Raw genomic sequence first — 21,985 nt, 5'->3', positions numbered from 1 at the left:
GATTATTTCACTTATAATTGTCAAGGCTGGCTCAAGAAAGCAGGAGAGGTAGAGTCAGGCACAGGAGACAGTGAATTCTTGAACACACTTTAATTCAAGAAAACTGTTATGGTCGTCAGAAAATAGGGATGCAGCCCTTAAATACTTCTGCGGTGGTAAAACACAAAAAAAACAACCACAGGCAGAGGGGAAAAAAACACACGTTCCTCAAGCACACCAACCCGACAAGGAACATAATCACGCACAAACACAGACATACTACGCTAAACTAAATAACCCCCCCTACTAATAACTAACACAAAACAGGTGCGTGTCTACCTAGACCTAACCAACAGAAAGTGAAACAAAAAGGATCGATGGCAGCTAGTAGGCCGGCGACGACGACCGCCGAGCCCCGCCCGGTCTAGGGGGGGTGCCACCATCCGTCGGTGTCGTGACAGTACTCCCCCCTGACGCGCGGCTCCCGCAGCGCGCCGACGCCGGCCTCGAGGACGCCCCGGAGGGCGAGGCGCAGGGCGATCCGGATGGAGGCTGTGGAACTCCCGGATGAGCGCTGGGTCCAATATGTCCTCCACCGGGACCCAGCACCTCTCCTCCGGGCCGTACCCCTCCCAGTCCACGAGGTACTGCAGGCCCCTCGCCCGGCGTCTGGAGTCCAAGATGGACCGGACTGTGTACGCCGGGGGCCCCCCAATGTCCAGGGGGGGTGGAGGGACCTCCAGCACCTCATCTTCCTGCAGCGGACCAGCTACCACCGGCCTGAGGAGAGACACATGAAACGAGGGGTTAATACGATAATAAGAAGGAAGTTGTAATCTGTAACACACCTCGTTTATTCTCCTCAGGACTTTAAATGGCCCCACAAACCGCGGACCCAGCTTCCGGCAGGGCAGGCGGAGGGGCAGGTTCCGGGTCGAGAGCCAGACTCTCTCCCCTGGGGTGAACACGGGGGCCTCGCTGCGGCGCCGGTCAGCGCTCGCCTTTTGACGCTCCCTGGCTCGTTCCAGGGATTCCTGCACAGCGTCCCAGGTCTCCCTTGAGCACTGAACCCATTCCTCCACCGCAGGGGCCTCCGTCTGGCTCTGATGCCATGGCCCCAGGACCGGCTGATAACCCAACACACATTGGAATGGCGACATGTTGGTAGAGGAGTGGCGCAAAGAGTTCTGAGCCATTTCAGCCCATGGCACGAACCTTGCCCACTCCCCTGGCCGGTCCTGGCAGTAGGACCGCAGAAACCTGCCCACCTCCTGGTTACCCTTTCTACCTGCCCATTACTTTCGGGGTGAAACCCTGAGGTCAAACTGACCGAAACCCCCAGTCGCTCCATAAACGCCCGCCACACTCGGGACGTGAACTGGGGGCCTCGATCTGAGACGATATCCTCGGGCACCCCGTAGTGCCGGAAGACGTGGGTGAATAAGGCCTCCGCGGTCTGCAGGGCCATAGGAAGACCGGGTAAAGGAAGCAGACGGCAGGACTTAGAGAACCGGTCCACAACGACCAGGATCGTAGTGTTGCCCTGAGACGGCGGGAGATCGGTCAGGAAATCCACCGCCAGGTGGGACCATGGTCGCTGTGGAACAGGGAGGGGCTGTAATTTCCCTCTAGGCAGGTGCCTGGGAGCCTTACTCTGAGCACACATCGAACAGGAGGAGACATAGTGCCTCACGTCCCTCACCAAGGTGGGCCACCAGTATCTCCCACTAAGACCACACACTGTCCGCTCAACCCCTGGGTGACCCGAGGAGGGAAGCGTGTGCGCCCACCGAATCAAACGATCGCGAACACCGAGCGGAACGTACTTACGACCCACTGGACACTGCGGAGGAGTAGGCTCCGTCCGTTACGCCCGCTCGATGTCCGCGTCCACCTCCCAGACCACCGGTGCCACCAGGCAGGAGGCTGGAAGTATGGGAGTGGGATCGGTGGACCGTTCCTCGGCGTCATGGAGACGAGACAGTGCGTCGGCCTTAGTGTTCCGGGAACCTGGGATATACGAGATGTTAAACTGAAATCTAGTAAAGAACATCGCCCACCTGGCTTGACGCGGGTTCAGTCTCCTCGCCGCTCGCATGTACTCCAGATTGCGGTGGTCAGTCCAGATGAGAAAAGGGTGACGCGCCCCCTCAAGCCAATGTCTCCACACCTTCAGGGCTCTGACCACAGCCAACAACTCCCTGTCCCCCACATCATAGTTACGCTCCGCCGGACTCAACTTCCTAGAGAAGAAGGCGCAGGGGCGGAGCTTGGGGGGGGTGCCAGAGCGCTGGGATAGCACGGCTCCTACCCCAGCCTCGGACGCATCCACCTCCACTATGAAGGGCAAAGAGGGGTCCGGATGCGCCAACACCGGAGCGTCGGTGAACAAAACCTTCAGACGACTAAAAGCCCTGGCCGCCTCCGCGGACCAAAGCAAAACCGCACCGGGCCCCCCTTCATCAGTGAGGTAATGGGAGCCGCCACCTGCCCAAAGCCCCGGATAAACCTCCGGTAGTAATTGGCAAATCCCAAAAACCGCTGCACCTCCTTCACCGTGGTGGGAGTCGGCCAATTACGCACGGCTGAGATGCGGTCACATTCCATCACTACCCTGATGTGGAAATGCGATACCCCAGGAAAGAGACGGCTGGTTTGGAAAACTCACATTTCTCAGCCTTGACGTATAGGTCATGCTCCATCAGTCGCCCAAGCACTTTACGCACCAGAGACACATGCTCGGCGCGTGTAGCGGAGTAGACCAGAATGTCATCGCTATACACCACTACACCCTGACCGAGCAGGTCCCGGAGAATCTCGTCCACAAAGGATTGGAAGACTGCGGGAGCATTCTTTAACCTATACGGCATGACGAGGTACTCATAATGGCCAGATGTGGTACTAAATGCAGTTTTCCACTCGTCCCCTCCTCGGATACGCACCAGATTATATGCACTCCTGAGATCCAATTTTATGAAGAAGCGCTCCCCGTGAAATGACTCTATCGCCGATGTGATGAGAGGTAGTGGGTAACTGAAACCCACTGTGATGGCATTTAGACCTCTATAGTCAATGCACGGGCGTAGACCTCCCTCCTTCTTCTTCACAAAAAAGAAGCTCGAGGAGACGGGTGAGTTAGATGGCCGAATGTATCCCTGCCTCAAAGACTCAGTGACGTATGTTTCCATAGCCACTGTTTCTTCCTGAGACAGGGGATAAACGTGACTACGAGGAAGTGCAGCGCCCACCTGGAGGTTTATCGCACAGTCTCCTCGTCGATGAGGTGGTAATTGGGTCGCCTTCGTTTTACTGAAGGCGATAGCCAAATCGGCATACTCTGAGGGAATGTGCACGGTGGAGACTTGGTCTGGACTCTCCACCGTAGTCGCACCGATGGAAACTCCTATGCACCTGCCCGAGCACTCATTTGACCACCCCTTAAGAGCCCTCTGTCCCCACGAAATCTTAGGGTTGTGAGTGGCTAGCCAGGGAATCCCTAGAACCACTGGAAACGCTGGGGAATCAATGAGGAAAAGACTAATCCGCTCCTCATGACCCCCCCGCATTACCATGACCAGTGGCACAGTGACCTCCCTGACCAGCCCTGACCCTAGCGGTCGACTATCTAGGGCGTGCACGGGGAAGGGTTGGTCCGACTGGACCAGGGGAATCCCTAACTTAGCCGCGACCCCACGGTCCATAAAACTCCCAGCCGCGCCTGAATCGACTAGCGCCTTAAACCAGGAGTGAGGGGAGAAACAAGGAAAAGACACTGACACATACATGTGACGGACAGGGGGCTCTGGGTGAGGCTGGTGCTGACTCACCTGAGGTGTCAAAGGAGCGCTCTGCCTGCCTTCTGGACTCCCAGGTGAGTCTCTCCAGCACCGGTCCACAGTGTGCCCTCTGCGACCACATGAGGTGCAGGAGCGAACTCCCCCTCCAGTCTTCCTGGCTGCTGCCCCCCCTATCTCCATAGGCGTGGGAGCAGGAGGGCTGGAGGGTGGAATGAGCAGGGCCCGGATCGGACGTCCGCGGGCGGCCAGCAGATTGTCCAGTCGGATGGACAGGGCCACCAGTTGGTCCAGGGTGATGGTCGTGTCCCGACAGGCTAATTCCCGGTGGACGTCCTCCCTCAAACTACATCGGTAGTGATCTATAAGGGCCCTCTCATTCCACCCTGCTCCCGCGGCCAGGGTCCGGAACTCGAGAGCAAAATCCTGCGCGCTCCTCGTCTCCTGTCTCAGGTGAAACAGCCGCTCACCCGCCGCTCTCCCCTCCGGGGGATGATCGAACACTGCCCGAAAACGGCAGGTGAACTCTGGGTAGTTGTCCCTGGCTGAGTCCGGACTGTCCCACACGGCGTTTGCCCAGTCCAGGGCCCTACCCGTGAGGCAGGAGACGAGGACGCTGACACTCTCCTCCCCCGAGGGAGAGGGACGAACGGTCGCCAGGTATAACTCCAACTGGAGTAAGAAGCCCTTACACCCAGCGGCCGTCCCATCGTACTCCCTGGGGGGAGCGAGTTTCACCCCACTGGTACTGGGTGCTGTGGGTGCGAGCGGGGCTCGGCGGTCGTCGTCGCCGGCCTACTAGCTGCCATCGATCTTTTTTGTTTCACTTTCTGTTGGTTAGGTCTAGGTAGGCACGCACCTGTTTTGTGTTAGTTATTAGTAGGGGGGGTTATTTAGTTTAGCGTAGTATGTCTGTGTTTGTGCGTGATTATGTTCCTTGTCGGGTTGGTGTGCTTGAGGAACGTGTGTTTTTCTCCCCTCTGCCTGTGGTTGTTTTTTTGTGTTTTACCACCGCAGAAGTATTTAAGGGCTGCGTCCCTATTTTCTGACGACCATAACAGTTTTCTTGAATTAAAGTGTGTTCAAGAATTCACTGTCTCCTGCGCCTGACTCTACCTCTCCTGCTTTCTTGAGCCAGCCTTGACAGAAATCACGCAACAAACACAGACATACTACGCTAAACTAAATAACCCCCACAAAACAGGTGCGTGCCTACCTAGACCTAACCAACAGAAAGTGAAACAAAAAGGATCGATGGCAGCTAGTAGGCCGGCGACGACGACCGCCGAGCCCCGCCCGGTCAAGGGGGGGTGCCACCATCCGTCGGTGTCGTGACAATAATTCACTGTATCACAATTCCAGTGGGTCAGAGGTTTACATACACTAAGTTGACTGTGCCTTTAAACAGCTTGAAAAATTCCAGAAAATTATGTCATGGATTTAGAAGCTTCTGATAGGCTAATTGACATAATTTGAGTCAATTGTAGGTGTACCTGTGGATGTATTTCAAGGCCTACCTTCAAACTCAGTGCCTCTTTGCTTGAGATCATGGGAAAATCAAAAGAAATCAGCCAAGACCTCAGAAAACAAATTGTAGACCTCCACAAGTCTGGTTCATCCTTGGGAGCAATTCTGAAACGCCTGAAGGTACCACGTTCATCTGTACAAACAATAGTACACAAGTGTAAACACCATGGGACCACGCAGCCATCATACTGCTCAGGAAGGAGACATGTTCTGTTTCCTAGAGATGAACGTACTTTGTTGCGAAAAGTGCAAATCAATCCCAGAACAACAGCAAAGGACCTTGTGAAGATGCTGGAGGAAACAGGCACAAAAGCATCTATATCCACAGTAAAACGAGTCCTATATCGACATAACCTGAAAGGCTGCTCAGCAAGAAAGATGCCACTGCTCCAAAACCGCCATAAAAAAAGCCAAACTATGGTTTGCAACTGCACATGGGGACAAAGATGCTCTCATGCATGCCTCAGTGTTGCTTGCCTCGAAGCGAGCATAAAAGTGATTTAACTCGTCTGGTAGGCTCGTGTCACTTGGCAGCTCACAGCTGTGCTTCCCTTTGTAGTCTGTAATAGTTTGCAAGCCCTGCCACATAAGACGAGCTTTGGAGCTGGTGTAGTATGATTCAATCTTAGCCCTGTATTTGACGCTTTGCCTGTTTGATGGTTCGTCGCAGGGCATAGCAGGATTTCTTGTAAGCTTCCGGGTTAGAGTCCCGCACCTTGAAAGCGGCAGCTCTACCATTTAGCTCAGTGCGAATGTTGCCTGTAATCCATGGCTTCTGGTTGGGGTATGTATGTACAGTCATCTGTGGGAAAGATGTCCTAGATGCACTTATTGATAAAGCCAGTGACTGATGTGGTGTACTCCTCAATGCCATTGGAAGAATCCCGGGACATGTTCCAGTCTATGATAGCAAAACAGTCCTGCAGTTTAGCATCTGCTTCATCTGACCACTTTTGTATAGACCGAGTTACTGGTGCTTCCTGCTTTAATTTTTGCTTGTAAGCAGGAATCAGGAGGATAGAGTTGTGGTCGGATTTACCAAATGGAGGGTGAGGGAGAGCTTTGTACGCGTCTCTGTGTGTGGAGTACAGGTGATGTAGAATTTTTTTCCCTCTGGTTGCACCTTTAACATGTTGATAGAAATTTGGTAGAACTGATTTAAATTTCCCTGCATTAAAGTCTCCGGCCACTAGGAGCGCCGCCTCTGGGTGAGTGGTTTCTTGTTTGCTTATTTCCTTATACAGTTGACTGAGTGCGGTCTTAGTGCCAGCATCTGTCTGTGGTGGTAAATAAACAGCCACAAAAAGTATAGCTGAAAACTCTCCAGGCAAGTAGTGTGGCCCGCAATTTCTCACAATATACTCTACTTCAGGCGAGCAAAATCTAGAGACTTCCTTAGATTTCGTGCACCAGCTGTTGTTTACAAATATGCACAGACCGCCCCCCCTCATCTTACTGGAGTGTGCTGTTCTATCTTGCCGGTGCAGCGTATATCCCACTAGCTGAATATCCATGTCGTCATTCAGCCATGATTCTGTGAAACATAGGATATTACAGTTTTTGATGTCCCATTGGTAGGATATTCATTATCGTACCTCGTGTAATTTATTGTCCAATGATTGCACGTTGGCGAGTAGTATTGATGGTAACGGCAGCTTTCCCACTCGCCTTCTCCGGGTCCTGACGAGGCATCCGGCTCTTTGTCCTCTGTACCTGCGTCGCTTACTCTTGCAAATAACAGGGATGTCGGCCCTGTTGGGTGTTTGGAGAATGTCCAGTGCGTCCTTGTAGAAAGAATCTTTGTCTAATCCGAGGTGAGTGATTGCTGTCCTGATATCCAGAAGCTCTGTTTTGCCTTAAGATATGGTTGCAGAAACATTATGTACAAAATAAGTTACAAATAATGCGAAAAAAACCCACATAATAAGCACAATTGGTTGGGCGCCCATTAAACTGCTGCCATTTCTTGCTAAATTACTACAGACCCGTAGCACTCACATCCATAGCCATGAAGTGCTTTGAAAGGTTGGTAATGGCTCACATCAACACCATTATCCCAGAAACCCTAGACCCACTCCAATTTGCATACTGCCCAAACAGATCCACAGATGATGCAATCTCTATTGCACTCCACACTGCCCTTTCCCACCTGGACAAAAGGAACACTTATGTGAGAATGCTATTCATTGACTACAGTTCAGCATTCAACACCATAGTACCCTCAAAGCTCATCACTAAGCTAAGGATCCTGGGACTAAACACCTCCCTCTGCAACTGGATCCTGGACTTCCTGATGGGCTGCCCCCAGGTGGTGAGGGTAGGTACCAACACATCTGCCACGCTGATCCTCAACACTGGAGCTCCCCAGGGGTGCGTGCTCAGTCCCCTCTACAGAGGGTAATGCGTACGGCCCAGTACATCACTGGGGCTAAGCTGCCTGCCATCCAGGACCTCTACACCAGGCGGTGTCAGAGGAAGGCCCTAAAAATTGGCAAAGACCCCAGCCACCCTAGTCATAGACGGTTCTCTCTACTACCGCATGGCAAGCAGTACCGGAGCACCAAGTCTAGGACAAAAAGGCTTCTCAACAGTTTTTATCCCCAAGCTATAAGACTCATGAACAGGTAATCAAATGGCTTCCCGGACTATTTGCATTGTGTTTCCCCCCCAACCCCTCTTTTACGCTGCTGCTACTCTCTGTTTATAATATATGCATAGTCACTTTAACTATACATTCATGTACATACTACCTCAATTGGGCTGACTAACCGGTGTCTGTATGTAGCCTCGCTACTTTTATAGCCTCGCTACTGTATATAGCCTGTCTTTTTACTGTTGTTTTATTTCTTTACTTACCTATTGTTCACCTAATACCTTTTTTGCACTATTGGTTAGAGCCTGTAAGTAAGCATTTCTACACCTGTTGTATTCAGCGCACGTGACAAATAAACTGTGATATGAAGATTGTACTTTTTGGAGAAATGTCCTCTGGTCTGATGAAACAAAAGTAGAACTGTTTGGCCATAATGAACATCGTTATGTTTGGAGGAAAAAGGGGGAGGCTTGCAAGCTGAAGAACACCATCCCAACCGTGAAGCACTGGGGTGGCAGCATCATGTTGTGGGGGTGCTTTGCTGCAGGAGGGACTGGTGCACTTCACAAAATAGATGGCATCATGAGGGAGGAAAAATATGTGGATATATTGAAGCAACATCTCAAGACATCAGTCAGGAAGTTAAAGCTTGGTCGCAAATGGGTCTTCCAAATGAACAATGACCACAAGCATACTTCCAAAGTTGTGGCAAAATGGCTTAAGGACAACAAAGTCAAGGTATTGGAGTGGCCATCACAAAGCCCTGACCTCAATCCTATGAACATTTGTGGGCAGAACTGAAAAAGTGTGTGCGAGCAAGGAGGCCTACAAACCTGACTCAGTTACACCAGCTCTGTCAGGAGGAATGGGCCAAAATTCACCCAACTTTTTGTGGGAAGCTTGTGGAATCTACTATTATTCTGACATTTCACATTCTTAAAATAAAGTGGTGATCCTAACTGATCTAAGACAGGGATTTTTTACTAGGATTAAATGTCAGAAATTGTGAAAAACTGAGTTTAAATGTATTTGGCTGAGGTGTATGTAAACTTCCGACTTCAACTGTATATTTGTGTGGGTATGTATGTATGTATGTATGTATGTATGTATGTATGTATGTATGTATGTATGTATGTATGTATGTATGTATGTATGTATGTATGTATGTATGTATGTATGTATGTATGTACTGTATGTATGTATGTATGTATGTATGTATGTATGTATGTATGTATGTATGTATGTATGTATGTATGTATGTATGTATGTATGTATGTATGTATGTATGAATGTTTTATATATATATATATATATATATTTGTGTGGGTATGTGAGTATATATATTTACCACAAAAAGATAGGGGGGGTTGGAAATGAGTGGGATGAGACCGTGTGATGTGGAAAGAGCTAGAGAGTGAAAGAGTGAGAATGAGCAGCCGAAAGGAATGGCTGATCTCCCAAACACATCCCTTTAAAGCTTTTCACGTGAGCACAACAGATGGCCAATGCACGCTCCATCACAAGTACAGGCAGGCAGGGTACTTAGCGCTCTGGAAATTAGAATCTTCTCATGTTTAAATAGGGAGGGCTTACTTCAGCTGCCAAACCCAAGCCACATTTGTGTGATTTTAAATTGAGTAATTTCAGTATACAGAAAGGGAGAGTCTAATGATAGTAACATATGTCTGTGTGAGAAAGAGAGTGATTTCATTACTTAAGTTTTAGTTGTAAGATTAGAGAACTAGGCGTGTGTGTGTGTGTGTGTGTGCTTGAGAGAAAGAGAATGTGTCGTGTGAGAGAGAGAGAGAGAGAGAGAGAGAGAGACAAAGTGTGTGCAGTATGTATGTGAGTGTGCACACACATGTGAGTATGAGCAACTGTGATTTCAGTGCCCCAGATGTAGTTGAGAGGAGAGGCAGGGTCATTTTGTCACAGCACAGGAGTTCACGGCTAGGTGTCTTAATTTGCAGTGTAAGGGCATAGGAACGCTTTTCAGGGCTAATCAGCTTACTGCACCAAACTGCACTAGAGGGAGAGCTATATGGGGAAAGAGATCTGTGAAGCTGAACAAGAGAGGCAGGGAGTGAGAGAGAGAGATGGAGAGATATAGAGGGGGTAGATGAAAAGAAAGATAGGGAGAGATGGCGAGTGGGGTAGAGGAAGAGAGAGATGGAGAGTGGGGTAGACTGAGGAGGAGAGAGAGAGGGATGTGTTTAAATTAAGTGAAGCATATTTTCTGTTTATTGGAGGGGGGGGGGGGGGGGTGGCGGGGTTGCTGCAACATGGCAGAACAGACTGCCAGTGACAGATGTCTCTCTTACCGCCACTTTCTCTGTCTTTTTAACATCCTCCCTGTGGAGTTCTCCATTCTCTCTTTCTCTCTCACTCTCTCTCTATGGCCCTCTCTCTCATGCTCTCCCTCTCATGCTCTCTCTCTCACGCTCTCCCTTTCACTTGCTTGCCTGCTCACTCTCTCATCTTTTCTCATCAAGTGAAAAATGCCTCTTGCTCTGAGATATCAGTATTTAATCTATTGATGGTGTAGTCTCTCGCCCCCACTCTGTCTCTGTGTTTTAGAGCCATATCAGTGGCAGCTCTGCTGAAGCCCTTGCAGCACTAGGGCCCTTTGAAGTTCAGCCCTGCTGAATTAGGCCATCGCCCAGCAGTGTACTGTACACCAGCTCCGACTCATTCACAATGTGTACACACACACACACACACAAATCCAAATCTCTCCCTTGCACTCTCTCTCTGTCTTTTCTCTCTCCCCTCTCTCTCTCTCTCTCTTTATTTTTCTCTCTCTCCTTCTTGCTCTCTCTCTCACACACACAAACACACACACAATTTGAAATTCATATCAACATACAAATCCTTATTCGCAGAGACACTCACACTCATACCCACTTCAAAACGTACACTCTCTTTAAACCTTGTTCTGTGCGCACAGACTCAAGGAACCTACGCACAAACTTCGTAAAAAAAATAAAAACGCTCTCATATCCGTGAATATTCAATCCCATCATTGCAGCACAGATGGCCATCACACACAGTGTGGACACAGTGTCCAGCTCCATCCACACCATGACTACCACCACCACCACCCACCACCCCATGTCACCAGCACATAACCCTGTGGTCAAACTGGACAGAAGCCAAGGATTTTTTTCATCAATGCAATTAGTAGATTTTTTTCTCTCTAGTTGTATCTCTCTTCCCCTCTCTCTCTTGGCCTCTCCTCTTTCCACTGCTGATTAGTCAGTTAGAGTTGGATTTAACAGCATAACGGCAGAGTCATGTCTTAAGTGTAAAACTAAGGGTGACTCAATAATCCATGCCTTCTGTGAATGCTCTAAAGTCCTAAAGTTATGGGTGGAGTTAGAAAGTTAGCTGTCAGTAGTATTACAATGTAAATGTAGTTTTAATCTGTAAAAAAAAAAAAAAAAAAGATACAAACAAAAGAATACTGAAAAATAGTTGGATTTAGCAAGCACCAAGTGGGGAAGACTCCGAGTGGGGAATAGCTCTGACCAGACAGACAGTCAAAGTGCATTCCGGAGTTCTCAGTCGGAGGGGAAAGGGATTCCGAGGGAATTTTTGTGAGAGACAGAGCTCATTAGGGGTGCCAGCTCAGATGACCGCTGGGATTGCAGAGAGACGGACCCCTCTTGAGAGGGAGAACTGGTGGGAAATGTCCTGCTCGCCAGAATCAAACACTTCACAGCTCATCAGCCAGGGAGCGAGTAAGCCTTGGTGGCTGGCGCCAGTCTCACTATTCTCCTTGGGGTGGAGTATAGAGCAGTGGTGCAGTGTGGCACGAAAGACAGTTAATTTTCCGCACGGCTCACTCAGCGTGTGTCATAATCACATATCAATTACACGGAGACGTGAAGATTCATTTCTAATTCAATCAGTCAACTTCAGTGTCATCCTTCCCTCGCCGCTCTTTTCACCGCTCCTTTCATCTCCTTGCATGGTTTCCATTGATGCGATACATAACATGGCTCGGACGATTCGGACCCCATCCAGGGCTACGGTATTGCTCTGTGTTTGGTAACTTTTTGTGCCACTAAGTGACCTAGGCATAACAATGCCTTCCAAACATTTTGTACATTATGTTACATAATGACCCTTGAAGCACACATGGTTATTTTACAAAAAGTTATCATTCTATCTATTAATTGAAATGTGAAACATATTTCGTGTGTCACGTCCTGGCCAGTATAAGGGTTAATTGTTATTGTAGTTTGGTCAGGACGTGGCAGAGGATATTTGTTTTATGTGGTCCGGGGTGGTGTTTTGGTAAAAGGGTGTTTGATTTAGTATTTCCGGGTTTTTGGTTTATGGTCTATGTTTATGTATTTCTATGTGTAGTCTAGTAAGTGTGTTTCTATGTAGAGTTAATTGGGGTGGACTTCCAATTGAAGGCAGCTGTGTGGTGTTGCCTTTGATTGGAAGTCCTATATTAGTTGGGTGTGTTTGTCTGTGTGGTTGTGGGAGATAGTCTGGCAAGGCACAAGGCTAAACACAGAACAGTCTGTGGATCGTTCGTTCTCTTGTTTGTTGTTTTTGTGTTCATTTTGATTTAATAAATGTTCAAAATGAACAAACACAGTCCTGCTGCATTTTGGTCCTCCTTCACCGACGATAACCGTGACAGAATCTTCCACCAAACCAGGACCAAGCAGCAGAGGAAGGAGCAGTGGGATTTTGAGTTGGACTATGGTGAGAGATGGACTTGGGAGGAGATCTTGAAGGGAGAAGGCTCCTACACTTGGGAGGAGATCCAATCAGGAAAAGATCGCCTTCCATGGGGACAGGTGGTAAGAGAGAGAGAGGAAAGGCGAAAGGCTGGTATGGACCGGGAACGTTTCCGAGGAACACGACTGGCGTTGAAGCACGAGAGGCACCCCCAATAAAAAAAATTGGGGGGGCACACGGGTAGTTTGGCTAGGCATTGGAAGAGCCGGAAGCCAGCTACCCGTGGTTATATGGAGGAGCGTATGAGGTGGAGAGCGCCATGTTTCGCTGAGGAGCGCACTTTCACCCATACGCACGCACAGTCCGGTGCGCGTTATTCCAGCCCCTCGCAGGTGCCGTGCTAGAGCGGGCATCCAGCCTGGTAGGAGGATGCCTGCGCAGCGCATCTGGTCGCCGGTACGCCTCCGAGGACCAGGCTACCCAACTCCCGCTCTACGCACGGCTACCATCAGGCCCCTGCACAGCCCAGTCGGCCCTGTACAAGCACCCCGCTTGTACAGGGCTACTAGTTCCATCCAGCCAAGACGGGTTGTGCAGGAGGTAAGATCAAGACCGACTGTGCGCCTCCATAGCCCTGGGTTTCCAGCTCCTGTCTCTCGTGCGGACCTGGAAGTGCGTCAACCCAGTCCGACTCGTCCTGTTCCCGCTCCCCGCACTAGCCTGGAGGTGCGTGTTCACAATCTGGTACGCCCAGTACCAGCACCACGCACCAGGCTTCAAGTGCGTAAACCCAGCCTCGCCAGTCAACAGTCGCCAGAGCTGCCCGCCAGTCAACAGTCGCCAGAGCTGCCCGCCAGTCAACAGTCGCCAGAGCTGCCCGCCAGTCAACAGTCGCCAGAGCTGCCCGCCAGTCAACAGTCGCTAGAGCTGCCCGCCAGTCAACAGTCGCCGGACTGCCCGCCAGTCAACAGTCGCCGGACTGCCCGCCAGTCAACAGTCGCCGGACTGCCCGCCAGTCAACAGTCGCCGGACTGCCCGCCAGTCAACAGTCGCCCCGAGCTGCCGGAGCGGCCGGACTGCCCCGAGCTGCCGGACTGCCCCGAGCTGCCGGAGCGGCCGGACTGCCCCGAGCTGACGGAGCGGCCGGACTGCCCCGAGCTGCCGGAGCGGCCGGACTGCCCCGAGCTGCCGGAGCGGCCGGACTGCCCCGAGCTGCCGGACTGCCCCGAGCTGCCGGAGCTGCCGGACTGCCCCGAGCTGCCGGACTGCCCCGAGCTGCCAGACTGGCCAGACTGCCCAGAGCTGCCAGAGTGGCCCGACTGCCTGGAACGGCCAGAACCGGAGCCACCTCCAGATATAGGTGGGTTGGGGAGGGGGGGTGTAGCACAGTGCCGTCGTTGACGGCAGCCACCCTCCCTTCCCTCCCTTTAGTAGGGGGGAATTTTAGTTTTTGTTGTTTGGGGTTGTTGTTTTTTTTAAGGTGCTTCCGGGGTTAGCACCTTTAAGGGGGGGGGGGGACTGTCACGTCCTGGCCAGTATAAGGGTTAATTGTTATTGTAGTTTGGTCAGGACGTGGCAGAGGATATTTGTTTTATGTGGTCCGGGGTGGTGTTTTGGTAAAAGGGTGTTTGATTTAGTATTTCCGGGTTTTTGGTTTATGGTCTATGTTTATGTATTTCTATGTGTAGTCTAGTAAGTGTGTTTCTATGTAGAGTTAATTGGGGTGGACTTCCAATTGAAGGCAGCTGTGTGGTGTTGCCTTTGATTGGAAGTCCTATATTAGTTGTGTGTGTTTGTCTGTGTGTTTGTGGGAGATAGTCTGGCAAGGCACAAGGCTAAACACAGAACAGTCTGTGGATCATTCGTTCTCTTGTTTGTTGTTTTTGTGTTCATTTTGATTTAATGAATGTTCAAAATGAACAAACACAGTCCTGCTGCATTTTGGTCCTCCTTCACCGACGATAACCGTGACATCGTGACTATTTTAAAATGTCCTCACCAGGGTCACACACAACAGCCATGTACAGTAGCTATATAGCTTTATATAACTTAAATGAGCATCCAATGACTAGTAACCTTTCAGAGACTCTGACAAAAATGTGTGAATCAATTATATTCTGAGTTGCAACGATGCATCTGAAGCGGCACAAACATTTAACCTTTTGTCATCCTCTGGTGCTTATATTTGGGCAACTGCCAGTCATCTCAGGTCAGGTTGCTGTTGTTGTCATGCTAGCTAGCTTCCTCTCTTGTCATTGGCCTGAACACCAGCATCACCTCACTGGATTGGTGAGCCTGCTAGAACTTGAGGACTGCGGGGTTCCATTTCAGTGCTGTGAAAATAGGAGAGGGCCAGAGTGAACAAGCCTCTGACTGTCACATTTGTTCAGTGTACACTATCGGTCAAAAGTTTTAGAACATCTACTCATTCATTGGTTTTTCTTTAGTTTTACTATTTTCTACATTGTAGAATAATAGTGAAGACATCAAAACTATGAAATAACACATATGGAATCATGTAGTAACAAAAAAAGTGTTAAACAATTCAAAATATGTTATATTTGAGATTCTTCAAATAGCCCCCCTTTGCCTTGATGACAGCTTTGCACACTCTTGGCATTCTCTCAACCAGCTTCATGAGATAGTCACCTGGAGTGCATTTCAATTAACAGGTGTGCCTTAAGTTAATTTGTGGAATTTCTTTCCTTCTTAATGCGTTTGAGCCAATCAGTTGTGTTGTGACAAGGTAGGCGTGGTATACAGAAGATAGACCCAATTTGGTAAAAGTCCAAGTCCATATTGGGTCAAGAAGCTCAATAAGCAAAGAGAAAGTACAGTCCATCATTACTTTAAGACATGAAGGTCAGTCAATACGGAACATTTCAAGAACTTTGAAAGTTTCTTCTAGTGCAGTAGCATTAACCATGAAGCGCTATGATAAAACTGGCTCTCATGAGGACCGCCACTGGAAAGGAAGACCCAGAGTTACTGCAGAGGATAAGTTCATTAGAGTTACCAGCCTCAGAAATTGCAGCCCAAATAAATGCTTCACGGAGTTCAAGTAACAGACACATTTCAACATCAACTGTTCAGAGGAGAATGTGTGAATTAGGCCTTCATGGTCGATTTGCTGCAAAGAAACTACCACTAAAGGACACCAATAATAAGAAGAGACGATGGAAATTTGTCCTTTGGTCTAGAGTCCAAATTTGAGATTTTTGGATCCAACCGCTGTCTTTGTGAGACGTGGTGTGGGTGAACGGATGATCTCCGCATGTGTATTTCCCACCGTAAATAATAGACAAGAAGATATTACATTAAATAAATACATAAATCAAATTGTCTTCCATAGCTTTAGATGAAAGGCAGTTTGGAAAAGGAAGTATCTTAAGTGGAGGGAACATAGATGGTACAGCCAGGCAGGGAGGTAGAGACATCTAACAGACAGGCCACAGAGCTCTTCATCTGGAACCTAGTCGTCTTCGATAGTCACAGCTCCTCCTCCGTAGATAGACTAGATCGTCCAATACTGAAATGTAGCACCCACCTGGGTGATGCTTCAGCGACTGTAAAAGCGCCAGTAAGACGGTGTTGATCTGGTGTTGCTGCATCATTCAAATCATGATAGCAAGCTAGCTAGACGTGACATAATCAGTCCTGCAACTCCGTGGGTCACCACCAGATATTACAGTTAATCTATCAACAAGTTATTAAAAACAAAAACAAAAAAATATGTACAATCTAAATATACCATAGGGAATATTTAAACAATGCTTTGTAACTGAATGTCATGAATTATAACAATATTCAAAATTCTAAAAGCATAACTCTCTAAATGAATGGCTCTGGGCAGAGTTTCCATCTGCATGTCGATGCTCTGCATGTGTGTACCACAACAAACCATCCGGCCTCACACCGCCACGGGGCAGATAGAGAGGCGGTGCTCATGCACGACAATGAACGCCTCATCCGTGACTGCAACCACTGGGCCACATTAGCATCCTTAACTCCCCATTCACTGTGACCCAGGGGGCACCACTGTGGGGGTCTGGTTGAATGAGGGTTAATGTCGGGTCACAACAATCTTGACACGGTATAGTTATAGCTAGTACTGCACAGTGGGCTTGTTGTGTGGTTGTGGTTGTGTTGTGTTGTGATTGTAGTGCCTGTCAAATCACCTTTGGGAAATAGACTATTTGATGTCCGGAAGATGGGATTTTAGCCATTATGCCCCCAATACACACTTAGAAAAAAGGGTTCCAAAAGGGTTCTTCAGCTGTCCCCATAGGATAACCATTTTTGGTTCCAGGTAGAACCCTTTTGTGTTCCACGTAGAACCCTCTGTGGAACGGGTTCTACATGGAACCCAAAAGAGTTCTACCTGGAACCAAAAGTGGTTCTTCAAAGGGTTCTCCTATGGGAACAGCCGAAGAACCATTTAAGTTATAGATAGCACCTTTTTTTCTAGTGTAGGGGAGGATATTTGACCGCCTCAATAATACAAAGGACAGTGTGGTCACATGTTTTTCTCAGCATGCATCCTTATCTTCACCAGCCCCCACTATGCACAGAGTAGACACATAAATATACAGGTCATTAAGCATTACTCACACATGGTGGTACACATGAAGGTACACATGAAGGTACACATGATGGTACACATTGTGGTACACATGGTGGTACACATGATGGTACACATCATGGTACACATGGTGGTACACATGATGGTACACATGGTGGTACACATGGTGGTACACATGATGGTACACATGATGGTACACATGGTAGTACACATGGTGGTACACATGATGGTACACATGATGGTACACGGTGGTACACACGATGGTACACACGGTGGTACACACATGATGGTACACACGGTGGTACACACGGTGGTACACACAAAGGTACACACGGTGGTACACACGATGGTACACAAGGTGGTACACATGGTGGTACGCACGGTGGTACACACAATGGTACACACGGTGGTACACACGGTGGTACACACGGTGGTACACATGAAGGTACACATGGTGGTACACATGGTGGTACACATGGTGGTACACACGATGGTACACACGGTGGTACACACGGTGGTACACACGGTGGTACACACGGTGGTACACATGAAGGTACACATGAAGGTACACATGGTGGTACACATGAAGGTACACATGGTGGTACACATGAAGGTACACACAGTGGTACACACGATGGTACACACGGTGGTACACATGATGGTACACATGGTGGTACACATGAAGGTACACATGGTGGTACACATGATGGTACACATGGTGGTACACATGATGGTACACATGGTGGTACACATGGTGGTACACATGGTGGTAGACATGAAGGTACACATGGTGGTACACATGAAGGTACACATGGTGGTACACACGGTGGTACACATGGTCTCTGTCAATTTCTGTCAACTGTGTATCTTCAATCCCAAGTGTTGGGACTAATTAGAGTGTAAAGGTGCTCATTCTCTCTTCTTCTCTTCCTTTCTTTCTTTCTCTCTCTCTCTCTCCATCTCACTGTCTTTCAGATCACAACCACCTGAATAACGCTGCCCTCTCACCCCTGGGTCCAGCGATGGCGCTCTCCCACCCTCACAACAACCTTGGTCTGGGCTTTAACAAGTGCGCCTCCCTCAAGGCTGTGGGTAAGCAACGCATTGCTCACTACACACATCCTTTCACATACACTGTCTATCAACAGACCAGTTCACATAGACAGAAATACACTAAAACTTATCCACTCATGCAAACATAAATAATATAGACATATTTTATGCATTTTTTATTTGTATATTTCTACATATGTGCATTTGAAGAACTGCTGTCCTTATTACGTGAGACACAGTGCCTGTCATACTCAATCAATCAATCAATTGTATTTATAAAGCCCTTCTTACTTTAGCTGATGTCTCAAAGTGCTGTACAGAAACCCAGCCTAAAACCCCAAACAGCAAGCAATGCAGGTGTAGAAGCACGGTGGCTAGGAAAAACTCCCTAGAAAGGCCAAAACCTAGGAAGAAACCTATAGAGGAACCAGGCTATGAGGGGTGGCCAGTCCTCTTCTGGCTGTGCCGGGTGGAGATTATAACAGAACATGGCCAAGATGTTCAAATGTTCATAGATGACCAGCAGGGTCAAATAATAATAATCACAGTGGTTGTCGAGGGTGCAACAGGTCAGCACCTCAGGAGTAAATGTCAGTTGACTTTTCATAGCCGATCATTCAGAGTATCTCTACCGCTCCTGCTGTCTCTAGAGAGTTGAAAACAGCAGGTCTGGGACAGGTAGCACATCCGGTGAACAGGTCAGGGTTCCATAGCTGCAGTATTGAACAGAGTGTTATATGTTATATAATGTTAATGTATGTTAATGTATATCATAAACTGTGTAGTTGGTGCCCTATAAGCCTCTAGAGTATTTCACTTATTATTTTCTCATAAATGGAGCAGACAGCCGTATGGTCCTGCGGACACACACATGCGTATGCACAAATACACACACATACACACGCATGCACACACATAAACAAAACACTTGCTGATTGGCCACGGGTATGACAAAACATTTATTTTTACTCTTCTAATTACGTTGGTAACCAGTTTATAATCGCAGTAACGCACCTCAGGGTTTTGTGGTATATGGCCAATATACCACGGCTAAGGGCTGTTTCCAGGCACTCTGAGTTGCGTCGTGCATAAGAACAGCCCTTAGCCGTGGTATATTGGACATATACCACACCCCCTTGGGCCTTATTGCTTAATGCCTATACTTTGCTCTAAAAAACATGTGTGACTGTGTGAAACGTGAGAAAAACATGTGTGAGTAATCAAGTAGAGCAGGGCTGCCCAACCCTCTTCCTGGAGATCTCCCATCCTGTGGGTCTTCAGTCCAACCCTCTTCCTGGAGATCTACCGTCCTGTGAGGTCTTCAGTCCAACCCTCTTCCTGGAGATCTACCGTCCTGTGGGTCTTCAGTCCAATCCTCTTCCTGGAGATCTACCGTCCTGTGGGTCTTCAGTCCAATCCTCTTCCTGGAGATCTACCGTCCTGTGGGTCTTCAGTCCAATCCTCTTCCTGGAGATCTACCGTCCTGTGGGTCTTCAGTCCAATCCTCTTCCTGGAGATCTACCGTCCTGTGGGTCTTCAGTCCAACCCTCTTCCTGGAGATCTATCGTCCTGTGGGTCTTCAGTCCAACCCTCTTCCTGGAGATCTACCGTCCTGTGGGTCTTCAGTCCAATCCTATTCCTGGAGATCTACCGTCCTGTGGGTCTTCAGTCCAACCTACAGGACAGTAGATCTCCAGGAAGAGGGTTGGGCAGCCCTGAAGTAGAGGGTGAATATTGTATATGAACAACAATGATGTTACTCCCACACAAAGTCCACTGCCCTACTCTATCATGACTAACTCATTAACACACATACTGATGCTACTACATATCCCCCAAGACACATGTGGAACACCAACACATGTGGAACACAGACACATGTGGAACACAGACACATGGTGCAGTCAACCTGCCTGTAGGTCAAGCTCAGGCAGTCAGGATAGTGACAAGACTCCCTGTTGAGTGACTGAGAGTATGTGTCTGGATGGGTCAGAGCCGTCCCCTTTGGCTGGCCCCATGGCCTCACACACAAAAGCACACACTCACACATACTTACAGTACACTGACCCCAACACACACACACACACACACACACACACACACACACACACACACACACACACACACACACACACACACACACACACACACACACACACACACACACACACACACACACACACACACACACACACAACCATACGTGATTGTATCTGATCACTCTGGAAAGACAAGGACAGACAGATGCTTATTTGGAAAGACAGCACGACACATACATGCTTGCGCCATGAGAGAACTGCTCACTAGCCCTTCCTATTCTAAAACCACTAATGGCAGAGATGGAGGAGTCATTATGCTGCTCACTGAGTAAATAAGTGTGATTGCACCAAAGCACCATCAATAGAAAAGCCAATAGATTCATATGACGTTGTCATTGACATTTGCAGTAAAATACTTAAATTAACATTTTCATCTGAACACTCTTTTTCTTCATACGTGGTCATATTCCTTTCTGTTTGATGAAAACACATTTTATAATCCCCAACCCTGTCACCAGGAGGACCCTAAACCGAATACGTAAGTGGATGACTTGGTCCGCTCTTTAATGTAGTCACTTTTAAACTGCATTCATTTTTTAGAGCTACTCTACACACCACACAGACACTATACACACCACACACACACACACACTCTACATACACTCACACACACACACATAGCTGTAGGTTGTACAGACAATGGCGTGGCTGCCATCCGTGGTGCCGCCATCCGTGGTGCCGCCATCCGTGGTGCCGCCATCCGTGGTGCCAGCCGGGGCACGGGTCCTGTGGCACAGCAGGTTGGCATGCCGGCTCATCGGGCCCACCTCACGGCTGGTGCATTACCACGAGCAGTTGCTTTGTATTTACATATCTGCATCTCATTTGAATCCATTGATCTTAAGAGAGAGGAGTCTCTCTACACCTCTAGGGTATTTCACTTATTATTTCCTCATGAATGGAGCAGACAGCCGTATGGTCCTGCGGACACACACACACAAGTACACACACACACACAAGTACACACACACACACACACACACACACACACACACACACACACACACACACACACACACACACACACACACACACACACACACACACACACACACACACACACACAATGCTTGCAGATGGCCGCAAAAGCAGAAAAGCAGACATACACACTCACAAACGCTCACATAGATACACTCACAAACGCTCACACATACACACTCACAAACGCTCACACAGATACACTCACAAACGCTCACACATACACACTCACAAACGCTCACACATACAAACTCACAAACGCTCACACAGATACACTCACAAACGCTCACACATACACACTCACAAACGCTCACACATACACACTCACAAACGCTCACACAGATACACTCACAAACGCTCACACATACACACTCACAAACGCTCACACATACACACTCACAAACGCTCACACAGATACACTCACAAACGTTCACACAGATACACTCACAAACGTTCACACAGACACACTCACAAACGCTCACACAGACACACTCACAAGCGCTCACAGACATACACTCACAAACATTCACACAGACACACTCACAAACACTCACACAGGCACACTCACAAACGCACACACAGACACACTCACAAGCGCACACACAGACACACTCACCAGCGCACACACAGACACACTCACCAGCGCACACACAGAAACACTCACAAGCGCACACACAGACAC

The 21,985-nt window shown here is 48.7% G+C and overlaps 1 protein-coding gene across 2 annotated transcripts in view; it reads left to right on the top strand.

Annotated features, from left to right (window-relative positions):
* Nucleotides 1-21,985, top strand: part of LOC106601248 (protein shisa-9) — a 117,270-nt gene that overhangs the window by 55,585 nt on the left and 39,700 nt on the right. For both annotated transcript variants that reach the window (XM_014193306.3, XM_014193305.3), the window contains exon 3: nucleotides 18,149-18,265. In XM_014193306.3, coding sequence (XP_014048781.3) covers nucleotides 18,149-18,265 — 117 coding nt within the window. The remainder of the gene's footprint in view (nucleotides 1-18,148; nucleotides 18,266-21,985) is intronic.

The sequence above is a fragment of the Salmo salar genome, chromosome 03 (assembly GCF_965601325.2).
Source record: "Salmo salar chromosome 03, fSalSal1, whole genome shotgun sequence".
NCBI lineage: Eukaryota > Metazoa > Chordata > Actinopteri > Salmoniformes > Salmonidae > Salmo > Salmo salar.
The sequence above is the reverse complement of the archived record's forward strand: the minus strand, read 5'-3'. Positions and strand labels throughout refer to the sequence as shown.